At 42.6% G+C, this 23,220-nt stretch overlaps 1 protein-coding gene across 1 annotated transcript; it reads left to right on the top strand.

Annotated features, from left to right (window-relative positions):
• The first annotated feature begins 557 nt into the window (after positions 1 to 557).
• mcoln1b (mucolipin TRP cation channel 1b) lies at positions 558 to 21,913 on the top strand. Its single transcript, XM_067428705.1, has 13 exons — positions 558 to 751; positions 1,564 to 1,808; positions 3,931 to 4,098; positions 6,320 to 6,476; positions 8,030 to 8,111; positions 8,242 to 8,338; positions 8,787 to 8,886; positions 9,355 to 9,461; positions 9,780 to 9,929; positions 10,007 to 10,108; positions 10,243 to 10,365; positions 14,917 to 15,123; positions 21,234 to 21,913. Exons 1-13 carry the CDS (start codon positions 709 to 711, stop codon positions 21,363 to 21,365), a joined length of 1,713 nt encoding a protein of 570 aa, XP_067284806.1. The 5' UTR covers positions 558 to 708; the 3' UTR covers positions 21,366 to 21,913.
• The last annotated feature ends 1,307 nt before the right edge of the window (positions 21,914 to 23,220 follow it).

The following is a 23,220-nucleotide window of genomic DNA, read 5'->3' as shown; positions in this document are numbered from 1 at the left end:
TTATAAATAAATATATAAATAAATAAATGTGCAAACAAATAAATTAATACATAAATCCACATAGTCCAGCATAAATACGTATATTGAAGTAATTAAATAAGAGTAGATAAATAATTAAATAATTAAGTCAACTTTCAGTTTAGAATTTCCTTTATATGTATTTATTTCCTCACCCATTAAATTATTTACATATTTATTTATGCAGCCATATGTGGATTTATATATTTATTTGCATATGTATTAATTTATAAATGTAAAATTGTGTGAATTTATTTATTTAGTGTTTTTATGTTTCATCCTCCATACCCAAACGCCCCAAGCATGCAGAAAGTGTAATCCAGTTTAATTTAATTTTGCATTAAATTACGAAAACATTCATCATTCAGCATGAGTTTTGTGTTGCTGCCAATCCCACGGGTTAATTTTTAGCACACATTCCTATATAGAGTCAAATGCATGGTGTGTTTTTATGTGCAAGAACTGTATTGAAGGGTAGGAAATGCTTGGGACTATTATTTTGACAGCGCACCCTGGTCAGAGGATCTGATGATGACGTTTATGATGATGTTTGTGTTTTTTCTGCTCATGTTGAAGAGAGAGACTGCAGCGATGCGCTTCATCCTCATCTGCTTATATTCCTCAAACCCATCGATCATATTATTCTGATTTATCGATCAACATCTGCTGTTGCTCGTCGATGGTCGTAATATGACGAGCTCTTTACCCAGACCTCCAACTCAAGGGGCCACAGGTTTGATATTATATTATTTATTTGCCGTTATTTATTTTCTGTTTATATCTCAATGCAATAGAAATTTTTATGACAGATGTGTATTGGCTCAATATGTGTGTCTTAAGCTCAATTATTGCGTTTATTGAGCCTCATTGTCATGTTTTAGCAGCAAGTGCAGTTACAATGTAAACATTTAAAGGTGCAGTGTGTAATATTTATAAGTATCTATTAACCGAAATGCAATATAATATACATAACTATGTTTTCAGTGGTGTATAAAGATCTTACATAATAAACCGCTATGCTTTTATTACCTTTAAATAAAAACCTTTATTACCTTATAGCCGTTTTTATCTACACACACCGCGGGTCCCTTACAGTAAAGTCGCATTTTGCGCCGTCAAGTTTCTACGGTGGCCCTAAATGGACAAACTTCTCTACAGAGCGCTAATTAGGGCTGTGCAATATTGAAGGAAAATGCGATATGGAATACCTTGTAAAATAATGCAATATGATATTGCTAATAGCCTGTAAAATCTATTTAACTTACATTAGGAAAAATAATTTAAAAACTGAGAATGATATTATTTATGTGTTTCACATTCTTTCTGGGAAAAGAAAGCATCGCTACAATCGGCTGTTGCGATATGCATCTTGCGATATGTACATTTGCGATATTTCTCCGACAACAACATTTTTGTCCTGTGTCAGCCACCGTAGCTTCTCTATGTGCTCGGGGTGCAACTCACAACCTCACCACTAGATGCCGCTAAAACTTACACACTGCACCTTTAAATATCTAAGAGCATTGTGCTGTATGTGTTCCTTAGAGAAGGACCGTCTGTTGAGCCCCGTGATGGGATACGGCTCCGGAGACCTGAACGGCGGGTGTCATGGCGGCCCTCCCTCCCTAAATGTGTGCGGGTCGAGCCGGGGCTCGGAGGAAGAGGAGGACTCCCTGAGGAGGAAGCTGAAGTACTTCTTCATGAGCCCGTGTGATAAATACCACGCGAAAGGCCGCAAACCCTTCAAACTGGTCCTTCAGCTGCTGAAGATCATCATAGTCACTGTGCAGGTACAGCCAGCCTCAGATAGTGTTCAGACATAACAAAAACATCAAAGCATGTGGTTATTTAAAGGGTTAGTACACCCAAAATTAAAATTCCCTCATTAATTACTTACCCTAATGTCGTTCGACACCCATATCGTTATGAATCGGTGAATCGATTCATGATTCGGATTGCGTGTCAAACTCATAGACCGTAGTGTCCGTAATCACCTATAGGATTCCGATAAGCTCATCTGAAGCGTAAAGTAGAGACGAGCTGGGCGTCGCCATCTTGTGAGCGAGTCATCGCGTGTCACTCCTGGATAACAGAAAATGGGCAAAAAGTCAAGATGTGGGCGGAGCTTAGGTGACGCAATGACTGTAGACGGCGTATAAATGGCTATCCTCCTGTCACTCAAAGTAACCACGCCCTTAATTATGCAGAACTTTAAAGGGATAGTTCACTTCTCAAACAGTTAACTGGAGCCATTGACTACCATAGTAGGAAAAAAAAGTACTATGGAAGTCAATGGCTCCAGTTAACTGTTTGGTTACTGACATTTTTCAAAATATCTTCCCTTGTGTTCAGCTGAAGAAAGAAACTCATACAGGTTTGAAACTACTTGAGGGTGAGTAAAGGATGACAGATTTTACATTTTAAAGTGAACTATCCCTTTAAAGGTGCCATGTGTAAAAATTGAGGTAAAAATATCCAAAAAATGACCTACACGCATCAAAAGAATGAGAAGAAATAAGGGCGATGATGTCATTAAAAAATGTCAGGTTATAGCGCTGCAGAGATATCAACCTTAATTAGCAGTAGCATTACTAGCCCCGGCCCGACCGGTGTCGTAATACCAGTCTCGGCCACGGGAGGCGGTATGGGGGCAACATAACCACCAGCCAACCCGGCGTACTTGAACCTGATGTCAATCGTGCGGAAAGTACAGCCCACTACTTCATTTCAGTTCAGGGAAGAGAGCGGACGGATGGCCGAAGCCCTTGGCTCCTTAAATGTTTCTGATATGATAAAAATAGCTGCTTTACCTGACCGGAAAAAGCGGAAGTGCGCCCGGCGACTGTGTCCCGTCCCGTCATAATAAAAGTCCCAGTACTCGCAAGCCGTTTAGAATAGGCGCCCTCCAGTGGACGAAAAGTGACATAGTGCAACTTTAAGGCTTAATATAATGTAAATGAATGTGTTATAAAAAAATTCACCCCCCTCACAGTTGTCATGAAGGGCAAAATTAGCCGTATAGACCAAAACCACAATTAGTCCGAGACTGTAAACATGTTTTATTCTGCTGTAAAGTTGGACATTTTCACATGGGGCTCAATGAGATTCTGCTCCTTCTGGAGTCTGCCTCTAGTGGCCAGTTGAGGAACTGAAGTTTATTTAATTGTTTTTCTTGGCAACAAAATCTATTCTGGTGTCTTCATAAATGATTGTAGAGCCGCTGTAGTGAGATGGGCTTTGTAACGACGTCTTTAGTGCCTTTATGGGTCTTGAGAGAGGAAATGACATTGGTGTCAATGAAGGCCTTTCTGAGCCGTCGGATTTCAACACTAATATCTTCATCTGTGTCTGAAGATGAACGGAGGTCTGACGGCTGGCCAACCACAGGAGGAATTAATGACACAATTTACATTTTTGGGTGAACTAACCCTTTAATGCATAACCCTTTCCATGCACAGATTTTGCTCAGTCATTTTCCCCCTCTTTAAAAATAGCTTTTTTAATAATAATATTGTTTGCATTATGTTACAATGCATTATGCAGTTTGCTGTGAGTACAATACAGCGATTCGTTTAAAATCACATCCATTCACAGGAGGATTATTCATATTAGGAGACTTAAATTTACTGTATTTTACAAGTACTCTCAGTTATGTTGCAATAAGTAAAATGAAATCTCTTCAAACCTCTGTTATTGGACACATTTGCTTTTTACTTTTGTTGATTAGTAAGATATATATTAATGTAATTTTTTCCTCGTTAATACGCATTTATTCAGAGTGACGTACAAAAAGTTACTTTAAACTCTCTCTCTCTCTCTCTCTCTCTCTCTCTCTCTCTCTCTCTCTCTCTCTCTCTCTCTCTCTCTTCCCCCCCCTCTCTCTCTCTCTCTCTCTTTCTCTCTTTCTGTCAGCTGGTGCTGTTTGGTCTCAGTAATCAGATGGTGGTGGCGTTTAAGGAGGAGAACACCGACTCCTTCAAGCATCTGTTCCTGAGAGACTATCAGGATGACTCTGAGGAGCCGCTGTGTATCCACACACAGAAAAGCGTCCACGATCACATAGACTACGCCATAGAGCAGGTACAGACCCACCTCAGTGTGTTTAAACAGATCACCTGAGCTCATGAGGGACGTGCTTGTTTTCAGCACCTGTGAGACTGCAGCCCAATTAACCAGAGGATAACAGCCTCCAGATTAAAATACAGCTTAAAGATTTCTGTCATAGATGGATGTGTGAGTGCATGGATCTGGACGGATGGATGAATTAATGGAATGATCTAAATGGATGGATGGATGGATGGATCTGGATGGATGGATGGATCTGGACAGATGGATGGATGGATATGAATGGATGGATCTAGTCGGATGGATGGATGGATCTGGACGAAAGGATGGATGGATTGATGGATATGAATGGATAAATGGATGGATCTGAATTGATGGATGGATGAATCTGGATGGATGGGTGGATGGATGGATGGATGGATCTGGATGGATGGATGGATGGATGGATGGATGGATGGATGGATCTGGACGGATCTGGATGGATGGATGGATCTGGATGGACGGATGGATCTGGACGGATGGATCTGGATGGATGGATGGATCTGGACGGATCTAAACGGATCTGGACGGATCTGGACGGATGGATCTGGATGGATGGATGGATGGATCTGGATGGATGGATGGATGGATGGATGGATCTGGATGGATGGATGATGGATCTGGATGGATGGATGGATGGATCTGGATGGATGGATCTGGACGGATCTGGATGGATGGAGGGATGGATGGATGGATCTGGATGGATCTGGATGGATGGATGGATCTGGACGAATGGATCTGGATGGATGGATGGATGGATATGGATGGATCTGGACGGATGGATCTGGTTGGATGGATCTGGATGGATGGATGGATGGATGGATCTGGACGGATCTGGATGGATGGATGGATGGATGGATGGATCTGGATGGATGGATGGATGGATGGATATGGATGGATCTGGATGGATCTGGACGGATGGATCTGGATGGATGGATGGACCTGGACTGATATGGATGGATGGATGGATGGATATGGATGGATCTGGATGGATCTGGACGGATGGATCTGGATGGATGGATGGACCTGGACTGATATGGATGGATGGGTGGATCTGGACGGATCTGGATGGATGGATGGATGGATCTGGATGGATGGATGGATCTGGACGGATCTGAATGGATGGATGGATCTGGACGGATGGATGGATCTGGACGGATCTGGATGGATGGATGGATGGATCTGGATGGATGGATGGATCTGGATGGATGGATGGGTGGATCTGGATGGATAGATGGATCTGGACGGATCTGAATGGATGGATGGATCTGGATGGATGGATGGATGGATCTGGACGGATGGATGGATGGATGGATGGATATTGATGGATATGGATTGATGGATATGGATGGATGATGGATGGATGGGTGGATGGATGGATCTAGACGGATGGATGGAGATTGATGTATGGATAGATGGATGGATCTGAATTGATGGATGAATCTGGATGGATGGATGGAGATAAATGAATGGATGGATGGATATGGAAAGATGGATGAATGAATAGATGGATTGATCTGGATGAATGGATGAATGAATGGATGGATCTGGACGGATTGATGAATGGATGGATGGATATGAATGGATGGATGGACGACTGAATAAATGAATGGATGATGGGTGATGGAATGAATGAATGCAGAATGGATGGATCTATATGATGTATGGATGAATGAATGAATAAATGAACAAGTAGATGTTTGATGGATCTGGATGTATTAATAAAAGAATAGATGATGGATAGATGGACAGATTAGATTATTAGGTTATGGATGGATGGATGTACACTGATAATGTGTGTTGATCATCAAATCCTCCAATGAGAGTGATTAGTGAAGGGTCATGTGACTCTGAAGACTGGAGTAATGATGATAAACTCACACTTTACCGTATATTCACACAGAAAACACTGATTTGAATTATAATATTTTAAAACATATCAAATACATTTCAAAATCATTAAAACATTTCAGCAGCCCCTGCGGTTAGAGCAGTAGAGTCGCCAGATCAGTGTTTGAGTGAGTTAATGTGTGTCAGTGACCGTTAACTGAACAGGACGTGAGCACCGTTAGCCAATCACACGAGTGTCGAAACACTGAGCTTCATGTCAACAATCACTGCAGCAATACAGAAACAGATTCATGCTGCTAATCTAACCGTGTGTGTGTGTGTGTGTGTGTGTGTGTGTGTGTGTCAGTATCTGGCCCTGCCGCAGAGGTCAGTGGGACGGTACGCGTATGTTCCAGGTGCGGGTGTGAACCACAGCGCCCTCTACCTGTGCCAGCGTTACTACAGGAAGGGCACCATCGACCCGGTCAACGACACCTTCGACATCGACCCGCACGTGCTCACAGGTGCGCACGCTCCACACCAATCAACAGCTCGGGGTTAAACCTCTCGCATATCTGAGGGAAACGCTTCACAAACAAGAACAAATGCAGGGGCGGGGCTTGATTTAGTCTGTGAGGGATTGATTGGACGGTGGTGGTTTGCTATTGGTGGAGCCGCTGTGGCTCCGCCCACATCACCAGAGAAGAGATGAAGTTATTCAGATTCAACATTACAGAGCTACAACATTCATGATCAATAAGAAGTGCCCGTTTTGATTTTGGGGGAAAATAGTGCATTATTAATCATATTGAACTATTTTTGTTGATGCTTTTCAGTATTGGATGAAGGAAATACAAGTTTATTTATTAATGGCGACAAATTAAAATTGAGCTTCTGGTTATAATGTGAACGATTATTTCTGCATTTATTTTACAATTTTGTAGATTTTTTAAATATTTTTTTTTATATGCCAAAGATATTACACAGTATTTACAAATATCTAAATAAACCAATATGCATTTATTTGAGAAGCTAAATGACATAAAGATATTAAATTACATTTTCTGAAAGAAAAGTATCAAAATTAAGTGAGTTTAGTAGCTTAAAACAAGATGAAACAACTATAAAAATTATATTTTACCTTTTATTTTATTATTTAAATTTAATTATTATTACTTCATAACATTTTTGTTAATATTATAGTATTTTATTCTTACCATTTTTTTTAATGTTTGTATATTTTCTAATTGTTTTAATATTTTATAAAACAAGGAAATATTAATATTATGTTCCCTTTTATTTTTATAATTTAATTAATAATTATTCTTATTATAATTTTGTCTTGCCAATAATTTTTAATGTTTGTTTATTTTTAATTTCTTTAAATATAATTTTAAAACAAGATTTCTTTTTTGCTTACCAGTATTTTTTTAATGTTTTTTTTTATTTTTTAAACAAAATGTCAGTGCAGTAGGAAAAATAACTTATAGGGACAAATATTATTTCCCCTTTTATTTGTATTATTTAAATAATTATTATGACATTATTTTTTTAATATTATAGTATTATTTTTATTATCAATATTTTTGCCGTTTTAAGCACAAACTCACTTAATTTTGATAAATTTTTGTGAAAAATGCTCCGTATCGCTTGCCATTTTCCTTCTCTGATAAGCACATTTATGATTTAGGAATTGAAAGCTAATCATACTGGAAAACAAGACAAAATATTAAGTCCAAAAATATATTTTTTCAGTATGCAGCGCTCATTTTATACGATCCAGTCAGCAACCAATGGATAAAATGTCCGACAACTGTTTCGCTCAGAAATACGTCACATATACGATAGTAGAGTCGGTTTGCTTTGGTAAATATTTCTCCTGATTTTGCACCATTTTGGATAAATTCTCATTGCAATGCATTCTGGGATTGCTTTCTCCACAAAGGCTAGATGCACTTGTGGCCATATTGTTTAATTGTGTGTGTGTGTGTGTGTGTGTGTGTGTGTGTGTGTGTGTGTGTGTGTGTGTGTGTGTGTGTGTGTGTGTGTGTGTGTGTGTGTGTGTGTGTGTGTTTAGACTGTATCGGACTGGATCCGCCGCCAGACCCATCAGCTCCGCTGCAACAACACTACAAGAACATGACCCTCAATTTCCAAAAGTGAGAGACACACACACACATAATTTGAGCGATTCTAAATGTCATTATTGCCTGTTCATCAGTGTGTTTTTGAGGTTTGGCTCAGTGTGTGTTGTGAAAGGGTTGCTTCAGTTCCTCTGTGTCTCCTCAGGCTGATCAATGTGACCATCCAGTTTCAGCTGAAGGCCATAAACATCCAGACCATCATCAACAACGAGATCCCCGACTGCTACACCTTCTCCATCACTGTACGCACACACACACACATTACATTAGATTATATTGTTAACTGTTTTCAAAACTGATAATAATCATAAATGTTTGTTGATCATAAATCCTCCTATGAGCGTGATTTCTGATGGGTCATGTGACTCTGAAGACTGGAGTAATGATGATAAACTCAGCTTTGATCACAGAAATAAATTACACTTCACCATATATTCACACAGAAAACAGTTTATTTATATTGTAAAAATATTTAACTATTTTTACTGTATTTTTATTAAATAAAGCAGTCTTTCAGTTCTTTAATAAAACATTAAAACATCCTAAAAATGCCCATTTTGAAGGGTCATTTATATTTATATACCATTTTTGTATATATTGCAGCTTTCTAAGCGTGTGTGTGTGTGTGTGTGTGTGTGTGTGTGTGTGTGTGTGTGTGTGTGTGTGTGTGTGTGTGTGTGTGTGTTTCAGATCCTGTTTGATAACAAGGCTCACAGTGGGAAAGTGAAGCTCAGTCTGCTCAATGAGGTGTCCATTAAAGAGTGTAGAGACCCCAACGTGTCGGGACACGGTGAGCCGCCGCGAACCGCTCTCAGTGTGTGTGTGTGTGTTTGTGTGTGTGTTTACTTGTTGTTGTGAAATATGAGGACCCAAATGTGTATAATGCCATGGGTCTGACACAGGTATTACAGGAGAGGGTGAAATATGAGGACATTACCCATGTCCCCACTTTACAAAAGGCTTATAAATCACACAGGAGGAGTTTATGAGAAACAGGAAACATTCTGCATTTTTCCTGTGTGTGTGTGTGTGTGTGTGTGTGTGTGTGTGTGTGTGTGTGTGTGTGTGTGTGTGTGTGTGTGTGATGGGTAGGTTTAGGGGAAGGGGCAGTGTAGGGGGATAGAAAATATGGTTTGTACAGTATAAAAACCATTACGCCTATATGGAATGTCCCCACATTTCACAAAAACAAATGTGTGTGTGTGTTTGTGTGTGTGTGTGTGTGAGATCCCACTGACCCGTCCTTCTCTGTGTCCAGCTGACAGTTATGCGCGTGTGGCGTTCGATGTGCTGGTGGCGGTGATCTGCGGTCTGTCTCTGGTGCTGTGCGGACGCTCCATCCTCAGAGGAATCATCCTGCAGCACGTAAGTGGAGACGAGACAGCAGGTGTGTGTGTGACGTGTGTGGTTGAGACATCAGGTGTGTGTGTGACGAGACAGCAGGTGTGTGTGTGACGAGACATCAGGTGTGTGTGTGACGAGACAGCAGGTGTGTGTGTCACGTGTGGTTGAGACATCAGGATTGTGTTTGACGAGACAGCAGGTGTGTGTGTGCTGAGACAGCAGGTTTGTGTGTGACGTGTGTGTGACGAGACATCAGGTGTGTGTGTGTGCTGAGACAGCAGGTGTGTGTGTGTGTGCTGTCCCACTGCATCTTAACTCAGGAGTCGCCTGCGCCGGCAGGAGTTTGTGTGTTATTTCCGGCAGTCTCTGGGCCGCACTGTGTGTTGGGGCGACCGTCTGGAGTTCATCAACGGCTGGTACCTGCTGCTCCTCATCAGCGACGTCCTCACCATCATCGCCTCCTTCATCAAGATCGCCATCGAGACCAAGGTCAGGCGCTGTCCTGGGAGCGGTGAGGTTTCGGGAGCGTTTCTCTGAGCTGATTGGTGCTTGTGTTTGTGCCGCAGAACCTGTCGTCCTATGACGTCTGCAGTATTTTAATGGGGACCTCCACCCTGATGGTGTGGGTCGGGGTGCTGCGGTACTTCAGCTTCTTTCAGAAATACAACGTGAGTTACACTGCGTTCCTGCCGGAGAGTGTGTGTCTGATAAATGTTCTTTTTGAAAAAATCTTTGCAAACATTACCGAGAGAGTAATGCAAACAGTGAGTCAGACGTTCAGACTGATGTGATCCGTCCTCAGATCCTCATCGTGACTCTACGAGCCGCGTTTCCAAGCGTGATCCGGTTCTGCTGCTGCGCTGCCGCCATTTACATGGGCTACTGCTTCTGCGGCTGGATCGTCCTGGGACCCTACCACGCTAAAGTATGATACAGTTCAATCATATATTACCACACTAAAGTATGTTATAATTAGGGATGATTAATTAGGGCACGATATATCATCCACCATATCGATATTGGTTATCATATCACCCAAAATGTTCATATGGGTGCCTCCCTAGTTATAATTCAAATGGGCGGGGCTGAGGTGAAGTGGGAGGAGCTACGGTGACGGGCAGAGCTGATGTGAAGTGGGAGGAGCTGATGTGAAGTGGGAGGGGATGATGTGAAGTGGGAGGAGCTGATGTGAAGCAGGTGGTGCTGAGGTGAAGTGGACGGGCTGAGGTGAAGTGGACGGGGCTGAGGTGAAGTGGGAGGGGCTGATGTGAAGTAGGAGGAGCTGATGTGAAGTAGGAGGAGCTGATGTGAAGCAGGAGGGGCTGAGGTGAAGTGGGAGGGGCTGAGGTGAAGTGGGCGGAGCTGAGGTGAAGTGGCAGGGGCTGATGTGAAGTAGGAGGGGCTGAGGTGAAGTGGGAGGAGCTGATGTGAAGCAGGAGGAGCTGATGTGAAGTAGGAGGAGCTGATGTGAAGCAGGTGGTGCTGAGGTGAAGTGGACGGGCTGAGGTGAAGTGGACGGGGCTGAGGTGAAGTGGGAGGGGCTGATGTGAAGTAGGAGGAGCTGATGTGAAGTAGGAGGAGCTGATGTGAAGCAGGAGGGGTTGAGGTGAAGTGGGAGGGGCTGAGGTGAAGTGGGCGGAGCTGAGGTGAAGTGGCAGGGGCTGATGTGAAGTAGGAGGGGCTGAGGTGAAGTGGGAGGAGCTGATGTGAAGCAGGAGGAGCTGATGTGAAGTAGGAGGAGCTGATGTGAAGCAGGAGGGGCTGAGGTGAAGTGGACGGGGCTGAGGTGAAGTGGACGGGGCTGAGGTGAAGTGGGAGGGGCTGATGTGAAGTAGGAGGAGCTGATGTGAAGTAGGAGGAGCTGATGTGAAGCAGGAGGGGCTGAGGTGAAGTGGACGGGGCTGAGGTGACGTGGGCGGAGCTGAGGTGAAGTGGCAGGGGCTGATGTGAAGTAGGAGGGGCTGAGGTGAAGTGGGAGGAGCTGATGTGAAGTGGGAGGAGCTGATGTGAAGTAGGAGGGGCTGAGGTGAAGCAGGAGGGGCTGAGGTGACGTGGAAGGAGCGGAAGTGAAGTGGGAGGAGCTGATGTGAAGTAGGAGGGGCTGAGGTGAAGTGGGAGGGGCTGAGGTGAAGTAGGAGGGGCTGAGGTGAAGTGGGAGGAGCTGATTTGAAGTAGGAGGGGCTGAGGTGAAGTGGAAGGAGCTGAGGTGAAGTGGGAGGAGCTGGTGGGAGGAGCTTGTGTGAAGTGGGAGGAGCTGGTGGGAAGTGGGAGGAGCTGATGTGAGGTGGGAGGAGCTGGTGGGAAGTGGGAGGAGCTTGTGTGAAGTGGGAGGAGCTGAGGTGAATTGGGCGGAGCTGAGATGACACGATGACTAACAGACAGCAGACAAACGGCAATCCACCTGTCACAGAACTTTAAGGCTTTATATAATGTAAATGAATGAGTTATAAAAAAATTCACCCCCTCACAGTTTTCATGAAGGGCAAAATTAGCCGTATAGACCAAAACCACAATTTGTCCCAGACTGCAAACCTGTTTTATTCTGCTGTAAAGTTGGGCATTTTAACATGGAGCTCAGTGAGATTAGCTTCAAGAGAAACTGGAGCTTGGTTACAATTCAATAACACACTGCCCAGCCAAAAAAAATCACTGTTTGGATTTAAATAGACAGATGTGTATAAGTCTGTGATTGGCTCATTATTCCAGCGATTTTTATGCTTCTAGCATGTTCTTCTAACCATAATTGATGGAGTGTATAATTTTTCATTTCTTAAACAATCATGTAGGAAGACACATCATGGCCGTATTCCAGGATGACAAGCTCAAACTGTGAAAGAATGAAGAATGATTTTCACCTCTGAGCCTTAAACTCAGTGAAAGTCTGTGGGATGTGCCGGAGGAGACCTGATGGAAGGCTGGACTCTTCTTTTCTGCTGTTATTTCCATCAAGAGGTGCAATGTTTGGTCAAGATCTTGTAATCTGGAATATGGCCATGATGTGTCTTCCTACATAGGTCCTTAAAGTCCCCATGAAATCAAAATAGAAGTGTTATGGCTTCTAGTATGAATACGTTAGCCTTACTATTATCTGTAAGCTAGTGTGCTCCAAAACAATATCAAAATTCACATTTATAGGCATTCAAAATGCACAGTCTCTCATCTCCAACAAAATATGGATCAATGATTTGGATGACATCACTTCAGCTTCTCATTAGATTTTTTTGTCCAATCAAATGCTCTCTAGAATCTGAAGCCCCGCCCCCTACATTATAACCTAACACTGAAGCTGCGGCTGACATTGGTCATTTGGTAACTCGTGTGCTATTTTCTACATGGTGAACGACACATAGTGCGCTCTATAGGGGTTAGGGAACGATGTAGTCAGTGTAAATAGGCGTTCAGTTGAGGTGTCATGGGTCTCATAGGTCCTGTTCACACCTGGTATTGAGATGCATTTAGTTAGATCGGACCACAAGTGGAGAAAACAGGTCTAAATGGGGTCAAAAACGCTTTGAGCTGGTCCACTTTCGGCCTCTTCCAGAGGTAGTCAAACGCAATCAACGCTCATGTGGTAGAATGTTCGAACAACCACAAAAGACTGACCTTATGCGTGAACATTATGGGACGTGCGCTAGCCAGACGGGATTTAAACTTTGTGGGCTGGAGACCAAGTTTGGTTTGAAGATGAAAAACGTCACAAGCTCAATGTTCTCCCATCATTCCTGATTTCTAACACACACACACACTGCAAAAAATGCTTTACTTACTAAGTATTTCTGTCTTTTTTCTAGTCCAAACATGAAACAATTCTTAAAACAAGAAGTATTTACTAGACAAGTGAAAATTATTGGCTTGTTTTGGGAAGAAATAGCTAAAAACAAATTCATTTTTGCTTAAAATAAGCAAAATAATCTGCCAATGGGGTAAGCAAAATAATCTTAATTTAAACAGAAAACAAGATTATTTTTCTTACCCCATTGGCAGATTATTTAGCTTATTTTAAGCAAAAACTCTCTTACTTTTGAGTTATTTTTTCCCAAAGAAAGGGGATTAATTTATACGTGTCTAGTAAATGTTTCTTAATGTAAGAAAACAAGATTATTTTTCTTACCCCATTGAAATGCATGTTTTGCAGTGCAGCATTCGGCTGGTCTTGTGTCTGTCAGAGCAGAAACTAAAGCTGATGATCTCCGTGTGTTTTCCCGTCGTCTCCGATCGTGTTCATATCAGAGGTGGACAAAGTACACAACTTCTTTACTTGAGTAATAGTAACAGGACTACTGGTCAAATATTACTCCGTTACAAGAGAAAGTTGTAAAAAACTATTTTTACTCAAGTAAAAGTACAGAAGTATTAGTTTTCAAAAGTGCTTAAGTATCAAAAGTACATTTCTTTTTTTATGTCAGTGTATTATTTTATTGTTGTTGTATAAATGCACATTATGCCATCATGGTTTAAGCCAGTCAGTGACGCTCCATCTTATATACTATCATACGACTAACTTAAACTCATTAAATACTTGTATAAAAGATACAAAGCTCTTTATAAAGCGCTGTCACTTTAAGTCTTAATGCACGGATCCAATACACTGATACACATCTGATATTCTCACACTGTTCACCTTCACTTAAGACATAATCAACTCTGTTTATGTGAATACTCGACAAAATCATCCGTCTTCTTCCATTTTGCCATAAACTATAAATCAGTGTTTAATAAATGCTGTGAAATCATTGAACTTCACGAGACTCTACAAGAGTGATTCCTGAAAGGCTTTCTGCAAAAACCCCAAACACCTTTAAAAGAAGAAAACAATCATCCACTGACTTTCAGAGCTGCGACAGAAACGACTTCGAGGACCTTTATAGAAATGTAGAGGAGTAAAAAATACGATATTTGTCTTTCAGATGTTAAACTAAGTTAAAGTCATAAGTTTCCAGAAAAAATAATACTCAAGTAAAGTACAGATACTCAAAAAGTGTGCTTTAAGGCGAGTAAATGTGCTTAGCTACTGTCCACCTCTGGCTCATATGTCAATTAGATTGAAAGATCTGAAAAAAAACCCATATGTTTACCTGTCCATAGGCCCTCCCCTCGAAGAAATCAGGACAGAAGTGATTAAAAGTGGACAAAAGAGACTAATTAAAACACCAGGTGTAAACGGGAATGTGCACTGCAAAAAAATGCTTAGTATTTTTGTCTTGTTTCTAGTCCAAACATATAAAAATTATAATAAGATAAATAATTGTGTCTCTCTACCAAAACGCATCTTAACAGCCGCTGTAAACAGGTGCTTAGAAGCCACGCCTGTTTTGGCAACACATGAAAGACCAACAACATTTTTGGCATAATCTTTTTTGAGCATGTTTTGGCTCATCTAAAGGTAAATTACCATATTAAAACATCCGTTGCTCTCTGAATCCTGTTGAATGTCTTTTTCCACGTCTCCTGATCCTGGTCTCCATCTCTCCGTCAGTTCCGCTCCCTCTCCACGGTGTCCGAGTGCCTGTTTTCCCTCATCAACGGAGACGACATGTTCGCCACGTTCTCGGATATGGAGCAGAGCGGGACGCTGGTGTGGGTCTTCAGTCAGGTCTACCTCTACACCTTCATCTCGCTCTTCATCTACATGGTGCTGTCGCTCTTCATCGCGCTCATCACCGGAGCCTACGACACCATCATGGTGAGTCTGTGCTACCCTTAACGGGATAGTTCAACCAAAAAATGAAGATTAGCCCATGATTTACTCCACCTCAAATCATCCTATAGGTGTGTATGACATGCTTCTTTCAGACGAATACAATTAGAGTTATTATATTAAAAATGTCCTGCTCTTCCAAGCTTTATAATGGCAGTAAACTGTTGTTTTTTTAAGGCGATAAAAGTGCATATATCCGTCATATAACTGCTCCACGCGGCTCCGGGGGTTAATAAAGGCCTTCTGAAGCGAATCGATGCGTTTGTGTAAGAAAAATATCCATATTTTAACGTTTCAGCCGATCGCCTTCCTTATTCAGCTAATGGAAAAAGTGTTGAGAGTGCCTCTGCAGTTCAAAGGCTTACGCTATCAGTTACACTCGTCAGACGTCACGTAGGCATCTTGAACTCTGAGAAGGCATTTTTCCACGGAAAGGCGTTTGGCCAGAACTTTACTTTAAAAAAGGTTTAAATATGGATATTTATAAATAAATAAAGGCTTCAGAAGGCCTTTATTAACCCCTCGGAGCTGTGTGGAGCAGTTGTATGATGGATAGATGCAGTTTTATGGACTTAAAAATAAGAGACTTTTTTTATATATACAGTGGGACAAAAAAGTATTTAGTCAGCCACCAATTGTGCAAGTTCTCCCACTTAGAAAGATGATTAGGGGTGTCCCCGACTAAGGATTTACACATTCGAATCAGAATTTTCGAATCTCTCTATGGTCGACTGATAGTCGAATCATCTGTGTGTGTGTAAACCATAGACCAGAAAAAAATAAACGCTATAAACGGGTTGGGAAGGGCAGGACACTAGTCAGCAGGAGGCTAAGACTATTTTTATTTTACTTTACACACGGCACACAGCCACCACTTCTAATAAAGTGACCAAAACTAGGCTACACTACACATTCGTAAATGAACCGTTCTCTCATAACATTTAAAGGCCGCGATCGAAACACAGAACATCACACAAATATATAAAAGAACATCTTGATAAATAACCTAAAAAAATACCTGCCTAGAGAGGAAAAGAACACTTTGAGTGCGTCTATATGCACGTTCTTAAGTCGATTGTGCCTAAAGGGGGTCGCACACCGGACTGAAGCTCAGCGCCGTCTCAGGATCTCACACCGGACTGAAGCTCAGAGCCGTCTCAGGATCTCACACCGGACTGAAGCTCAGCGCCGTGTCTCAGGATCTCACACCGGACTGAAGCTCAGAGCCGTCTCAGGATCTCACACCGGACTGAAGCTCAGCGCCGTCTCAGGATCTCACACTGGACTGAAGCTCAGCGCCGTACTCAGGATCTCACACCGGACTGAAGCTCAGCGCTGTCTCAGGATCTCACACCGGACTGAAGCTCAGCGCCGTCTCAGGATCTCACACCGGACTGAAGCTCAGCGGCGTCTCAGGATCTCACACCGGACTGAAGCTCAGCGCCGTCTCAGGATCTCACACTGGACTGAAGCTCAGCGCCGTCTCAGGATCACACACCGGACTGAAGCTCAGAGCCGTCTCCGGATCTCACACCGGACTGAAGCTCAGCGCCGTCTCAGGATCTCACACCGGACTGAAGCTCAGCGCCGTCTCAGGATCTCACACCGGACTGAAGCTCAGCGCCGTCTCAGGATCTCACACCGGACTGAAGCTCAGAGCCGTCTCAGGATCTCACACCAGACTGAAGCTTAGCGCCGTCTCAGGATCTCACACCGGACTGAAGCTCAGCGCCCGTCTCAGGATCTCACACCGGACTGAAGCTCAGCGCCGTCTCAGGATCTCACACCGGACTGAAGCTCAGCGCCGTCTCAGGATCTCACACCGGACTGAAGCTCAGCGCCGTCTCAGGATCTCACACCGGACTGAAGCTCAGCGCCGTCTCAGGATCTCACACCGGACTGAAGCTCAGCGGCGTCTCAGGATCTCACACCGGACTGAAGCTCAGCGCCGTCTCAGGATCTCACACTGGACTGAAGCTCAGCGCCGTCTCAGGATCACACACCGGACTGAAGCTCAGAGCCGTCTCCGGATCTCACACCGGACTGAAGCTCAGCGCCGTCTCAGGATCTCACACCGGACTGAAGCTCAGCGCCGTCTCAGGATCTCACACCGGACTGAAGCTCAGCGCCGTCTCAGGATCTCACACCGGACTGAAGCTCAGAGCCGTCTCAGGATCTCACACCGGACTGAAGCTCAGCGCCCGTCTCAGGATCTCACACCGGACTGAAGCTCAGCGCCGTCTCAGGATCTCACACCGGACTGAAGCTCAGCGCCGTCTCAGGATCTCACACCGGACTGAAGCTCAGCGCCGTCTCAGGATCTCACACCGGACTGAAGCTCAGCGCCGTCTCAGGATCTCACACCGGACTGAAGCTCAGCGCCGTCTCAGGATCTCACACCGGACTGAAGCTCAGCGCCGTCTCAGGATCTCACACCAGGCAGACGTGAACATTATAAACGCACGAGCTCAATTTTGTATCGACTTCTGACAGAAGAGCTGCACAATGAGTGTATCTTGTAGCACAGGGTGAAATCAGTACATTCACGATTTGAGGGAAATATACATTTAATCGCCACGGACAGGCGTCGAATGCCGCCGTAGGTGTATATAGGTTCAAATTTTAAAGGCGCGGCGCGTCCGCGAGTCCCGCGACACGTCTTTATAACACTAATATTGAGCACCCCCATATTGCCAAAATGGTATGATCCTCGTTTCATAACCCCCGCGAAGATTCGACCATGAGATCAGTGGTCGAATCCGGTCCTGCATATCGATGCATCAAATCTTCGACTATTAGGGGTCACCCCTAATAGGTACACTTCAACTATTAGAGACAGAATGAGAAAACAAATACAGAAAATCGCATGATTTTTAAAGAAATTATTTGCAAATGATGGTGGAAAATTTGGTCACCTACAAAAAAAGCAAGATGTGTGGCTCTCACAGACCTGTAACGTCTTCTTTAAGAGACTCCTCTGTCCTCCACTCGTTACCTCTACTAAATTCTTTAAAAATCAGACAATGTGATTTTCTGGATGTTTTTTTTCTCATTCTGTCTCTCATAGTTGACGTGTACCTATGACTAAAATTACAGGCCTCTCTCATCTTTTTAAGTGGGAGAACTTGCACAATCGGTGGCGCTCCAAATACTTGTTTGCCCCACTGTAACTCAGATTGTGTTCGTCTGAAAGAAGCATGTCATACACACCTAGGATGACTTGAGGGGGAGTAAATCATGGGCTAATCTTCATTTTTTTGAAGCCTAGTTCAGACTGCACGATTTTTAAACTCGTCGGGTCACTGCTCTTTTCACACTGCATGACTATCTGGGGTATCATTCAGTCACTGCTGTGTTCACATTGCACGATGGATCAGCGACAGTGGAGTTCACACCGCATGACTGAACAAGAGGACGAATCGCCGACAACTCTCTCTCTCTCCGGTGCGCAAACTACATTTTCCCAAACACACGTGCGATGTGACAAGAAAACAACGCGAGATCACACGTGCGTCAGACCGGAGTTCTCGCGCGAGACGTGGAATTGTTATTAAAAATGATAAACTGCAGAAAGTTTGCTTCAAACTGTATGTGCGCTGATTTGAGGAGAAAAAGAAAAAAGATTATGGCGGAAGAAATTGTTGGAGAGACAGAGGGAGCCAGGATTGTGTTCTGCAAAGACAGTTTAAGGTAAATAAACAATTTTGTAATGTGCTGCTAATGCGGCTGGATGTGCAAATGTTTGGGCTTTGTTTCTGTTTGATAGAATTGCGCAGCGTTGTAATTTAGCGCTTAAAAAACATTAGCTGATATCTTCAAAACCGCTAGTCCGATCGAGACGAAACCAGCCTCAGAAGTTCGGAAACATAGGTCGATAGCTATACACTAATGCCCAAATCTCAAAATATTGATAGTAAGGGGTAGTAAAATCCAATCAAAGTCAGGTTCATGTAAATGTTTATAACTCCAAAACAAAATGAGATATTTTCCCCAAACTCGACACGTATATGTATGGGCTCATTCTGAGGAAAAATTTAAAAAATGGTGGTATTGTGCCTCTTGGTGGGGCTATAATAGAACAAAACATGAAATTCCCATTGACTTCAATGCAGTATTTGGGTATAAAATGCTAATGTTACACTTAACGAATGCATTAGTGTATCATTACCAAACTCGGCATGTGTCTTCTGCTCCATGCCCTGAAGGTACTCAAAAAGTTTTCGGGCAGCGCCACCTTGTGGTCAAAAGTTGTAATAAAGTATACAAAATGCTAATAACTTTTGATTAAATTAGCCTATTGTAATGAGACTGGTCACATTCATTGGCTCCTGCCGAGAACATAGATACCAATATTGTCCATATTTGGCAAAGCTCTCTGCCCTCTATCTTGTTATTGGTTAAAAACATACTTATTCAAACTCGTCCTACACCGTTTTTCCAATTTTCACCAAAATTGAACCGTATCGTCTTCAGACCATGCCGACAAATAGTTATGGATGTTGATAGACAAAACAGTTGTCATATACCACTGCAACAGAGTTGAGCTATGATGCAAAAATGACTCTTGAGGCTGTATCTCTGCAATGCTTTGACATGTCGACACCAAACTTTGCATGTGTCATTTCCACCCAAGCCTGCAGTCTCCCTCTCATTTACTGAAGCTTTCGCGCCTCGATCGCCCCCCGGTGACCGGTCCCAGTATAGCCGCCCCTCTGTGATTTCTAATGGACACGAGGCAAACTAAATAATAAAATTACACTTCAAAAATGTTTCCCCAAAGTTAGTATATGTCACTGAAGGCAGTTATCATCACGATGATTTCATTTCAGGTGTTCGTTTTAAAAATAAGTTTAGTTTGAGTTAGTTATTTGATGCTATAAAAACGGGGGGTGTGACGTCATGATTGACAGCTGAGACTGGCGTCTTCTCTGAGTGAAGTTCTCACTGAGGCACTAACGGACTTTTTTCGAAATTTTTTGGGAGCAGATTAGAGCTTTAGCTTTAATTTCTACATTTCCATAACTGTTTATTTCACACCAACATAATTAATTGTTCTGCATCTGCGAGCGTGTGGGCGGGCTTTTGATATCGCGACTGTACTTCCTGCGCTCTACTGCGCAACTCCGGTCCCGAAATCTCTACTGCACAGACTCGGTCCCAAGATGTCCGCGCCGTGCAAGGCTGCCTGAAAGCTTCAAATCTGCCAAGCGGAAACGGGTGATGTCGAGTCGTCCATATTTTTTTACGGTCTATGTTTCCACCTCAGTCTGACTACACCACATCAGTTTCGTAACAGTGCCACCTGTTGGTCGAAAATGATAAACCATTAAATCATTATTATTTACTGTATTAAAATTGTACTGCTTTTTTGCCTAAAATCAACTTAATAAGTCTTCAGTGGCTCATTGTTGCAGTTGGTCTTATACTCCTAGCTACCTATGCTGGCATGTCTTAGGGTCTTCATTTCGCTTGGCCCCGACAATTGCTGCTTGCAGCTATATTTGTAAAGATATGTATTAAAATACTGATATTCTGCTCTATAACTCCTCCCTGAACCTCCTGCTGCCCTGTATCTCACTCTCTCATTGGCTGTCAGTCATCACCGATGTAATTTTCAGTCAGAACGCAGTTCACACCGCAGGAGTTTGAATCGCCGACAGGTCCAGATATTTAGCTGCCAAATATCTCACCGGCGTTGGCGACTTGTCGGCGATTCTCTTTGATCGCGTTTTTGATTATTCACACTGCATGATTGTCACTCGCGTGCACGAGCACCGGCATTTGTCGGCGATTTCACAAAACCTGTCGGCGACTCAAAATCGGGGCAAAAATCGGGCAGTGTAAACTAGGCTTAAACTATTACAAAAAAAAGCATTACCGTTACTTCCGGAAATAAAATATTCATAAATGTTTGAATCATTACTGTTTATTTTGTAATGTTCATCATGTATCTTTTATTATTATTATTATTTATCCCAATTGTTGGGTTTTGTATGTTTTTGGAGTGTAAGAAGGGGAAAAGCGTAATAGGACCCCTTTAAAAACGCCTGTCAGAAATGTGTAAAACCAGGTGTGTGTGTGTGTGTGTGTTTCAGCAACAAACCCAGGACGCTCCACAGCCGTCTGAACTGCACCGGTTTATCGCCGAATGTGCCGACACACCGACCTCCGGAAACTTCCACTGCCCCGAGCCATCCACCTGCTCGCTCTTCTGCTGCTTCAGCTAGAGCTGTGTGTGTGTGTGTGTGTGTGTGTGTGTGTGTGTGTGTGTGTGTGTGTGTGTGTGTGTGTGTGTAGGGGTTTCTGAGTAACACTCCATTCATCTCACACACGGGAGGGACATGCACTTCTGTGTTTGTTTACAGATACTCTTGATCTAAGTCTCTTATTTTAAGTTATAATCGGTTGTGATGAAGGAGCAGACTCTTCATGAGCTCATGTGACACTAGAGCAGCTAAAGGGAGCGGTGGCGACCTCTAGAGGCGAAGAGGAATTACAGCACAGGGGCAAACAGAGCAACACTTCAAGGGTTATACTTTGCTTTTTTTAAATAATTGTAACGCTTTCAGGTGCGCTGGTGACTCTCACGACACGCGTGCAGCTCGCATTTCACACTAAAGACAGAAGCAAAACATTTATTGAGGATCATTATGAGGTTTTGCTTTGTGAGATTATTTTCATGACAATTAATTATTACTGTATTATTATATATTAAAAAAAGGGATTAAAATTGGAAGATTTAAATGGAAAGTGCAACAAATATATGGCATAAACAGTTAGACATGAAAAGTGATGCGTCTCGTTTCTCAGGTTGAAATACGACATTTCCTGCACACAGAAGAAGAAGAACGTCATATTTCAGCTGCTTTGGTGAATCTGATGAACATGTCCAGGTCAGATTTCACACTAAAAACATGCGCAAAAAAATATAAAAGATATATTTTGCTTTTAAAATCAAGCCATTATGATATGTTTGCTTTATGGGGTTATTTTTATGACCATTAACATTTAAAAATGTCATTTTTTTCTAATTATAGTTGTTGTATTACAATTAAAAATATAATTTTTCATTTTAAATCTGCATTGAAAAAAAGATGCAGATTCAAATACAAGACGCAAAAAATGAAACGCATTTGTAATGTAAAAATACACACATTTGTTTTCTTAAATGCAAAATTATATTTATTTTAAATATGCATAGATAATACAGATGAATTAAGATAGTGGCATTCATTTTTAACGAAGAGAATATTTGTGTTTTTAATAATGCCGTTTTAAAGTTTGTAATGTATTTGAACAGGGTTGATCTCATTTTAAATGGTTGATTATTTGTGTAATGAAAATAATGCCTTTGTTTTCTCGTGTGAAAAACAATATTTCTCATTTATCTTTGGGTGAAATGCGACCTGCACATTTTCCTGAGATTCGCCGGATTGATTTTACTCCGTTCATATGGCCAGCATTGACGTGTATATTGATATTATAATGCTTATGTTTCAAATGCACTGTAGGATGTTTGTGCTTTGCTGGCATCATATGGATGAAAATGCCACATTTAGACACACACACACACACACACACGTTTTTTTTGTGAAATGTGGGGACATTCCATAGCCGTAATGTAACACGTAGGCGTTTTTATACTGTACAAACCATATTTTCTATCCCCTTACACTGCCCCTAAACCTACCACACACACTGCCCCTAAACCTACACACACACTGCCCCTAAACCTACCACACACACTGCCCCTAAACCTACACACACACACTGCCCCTAAACCTACACACACACACTGCCCCTAAACCTACCACACACACACACACACACACACACACACACAAAGCCCCTAAACCTACCCATCACACACACACACACACACACACACACAAACACACAAAGCCCCTAAACCTACCCATCACACACAAACACACACACACACACACACACACACACACACACACACAAAGCCCCTAAACCTACCCATCACACACAAACACACACACACACACACAGCCCCTAAACCTACCCATCACACACACACACACACACACACACACACACAGCCCCTAAACCTACCCA

This window comes from Pseudorasbora parva, chromosome 2 (genome assembly GCF_024679245.1).
Source record: "Pseudorasbora parva isolate DD20220531a chromosome 2, ASM2467924v1, whole genome shotgun sequence".
Taxonomy (NCBI): domain Eukaryota; kingdom Metazoa; phylum Chordata; class Actinopteri; order Cypriniformes; family Gobionidae; genus Pseudorasbora; species Pseudorasbora parva.
This window is presented reverse-complemented; position numbering and strand designations above follow the sequence as displayed.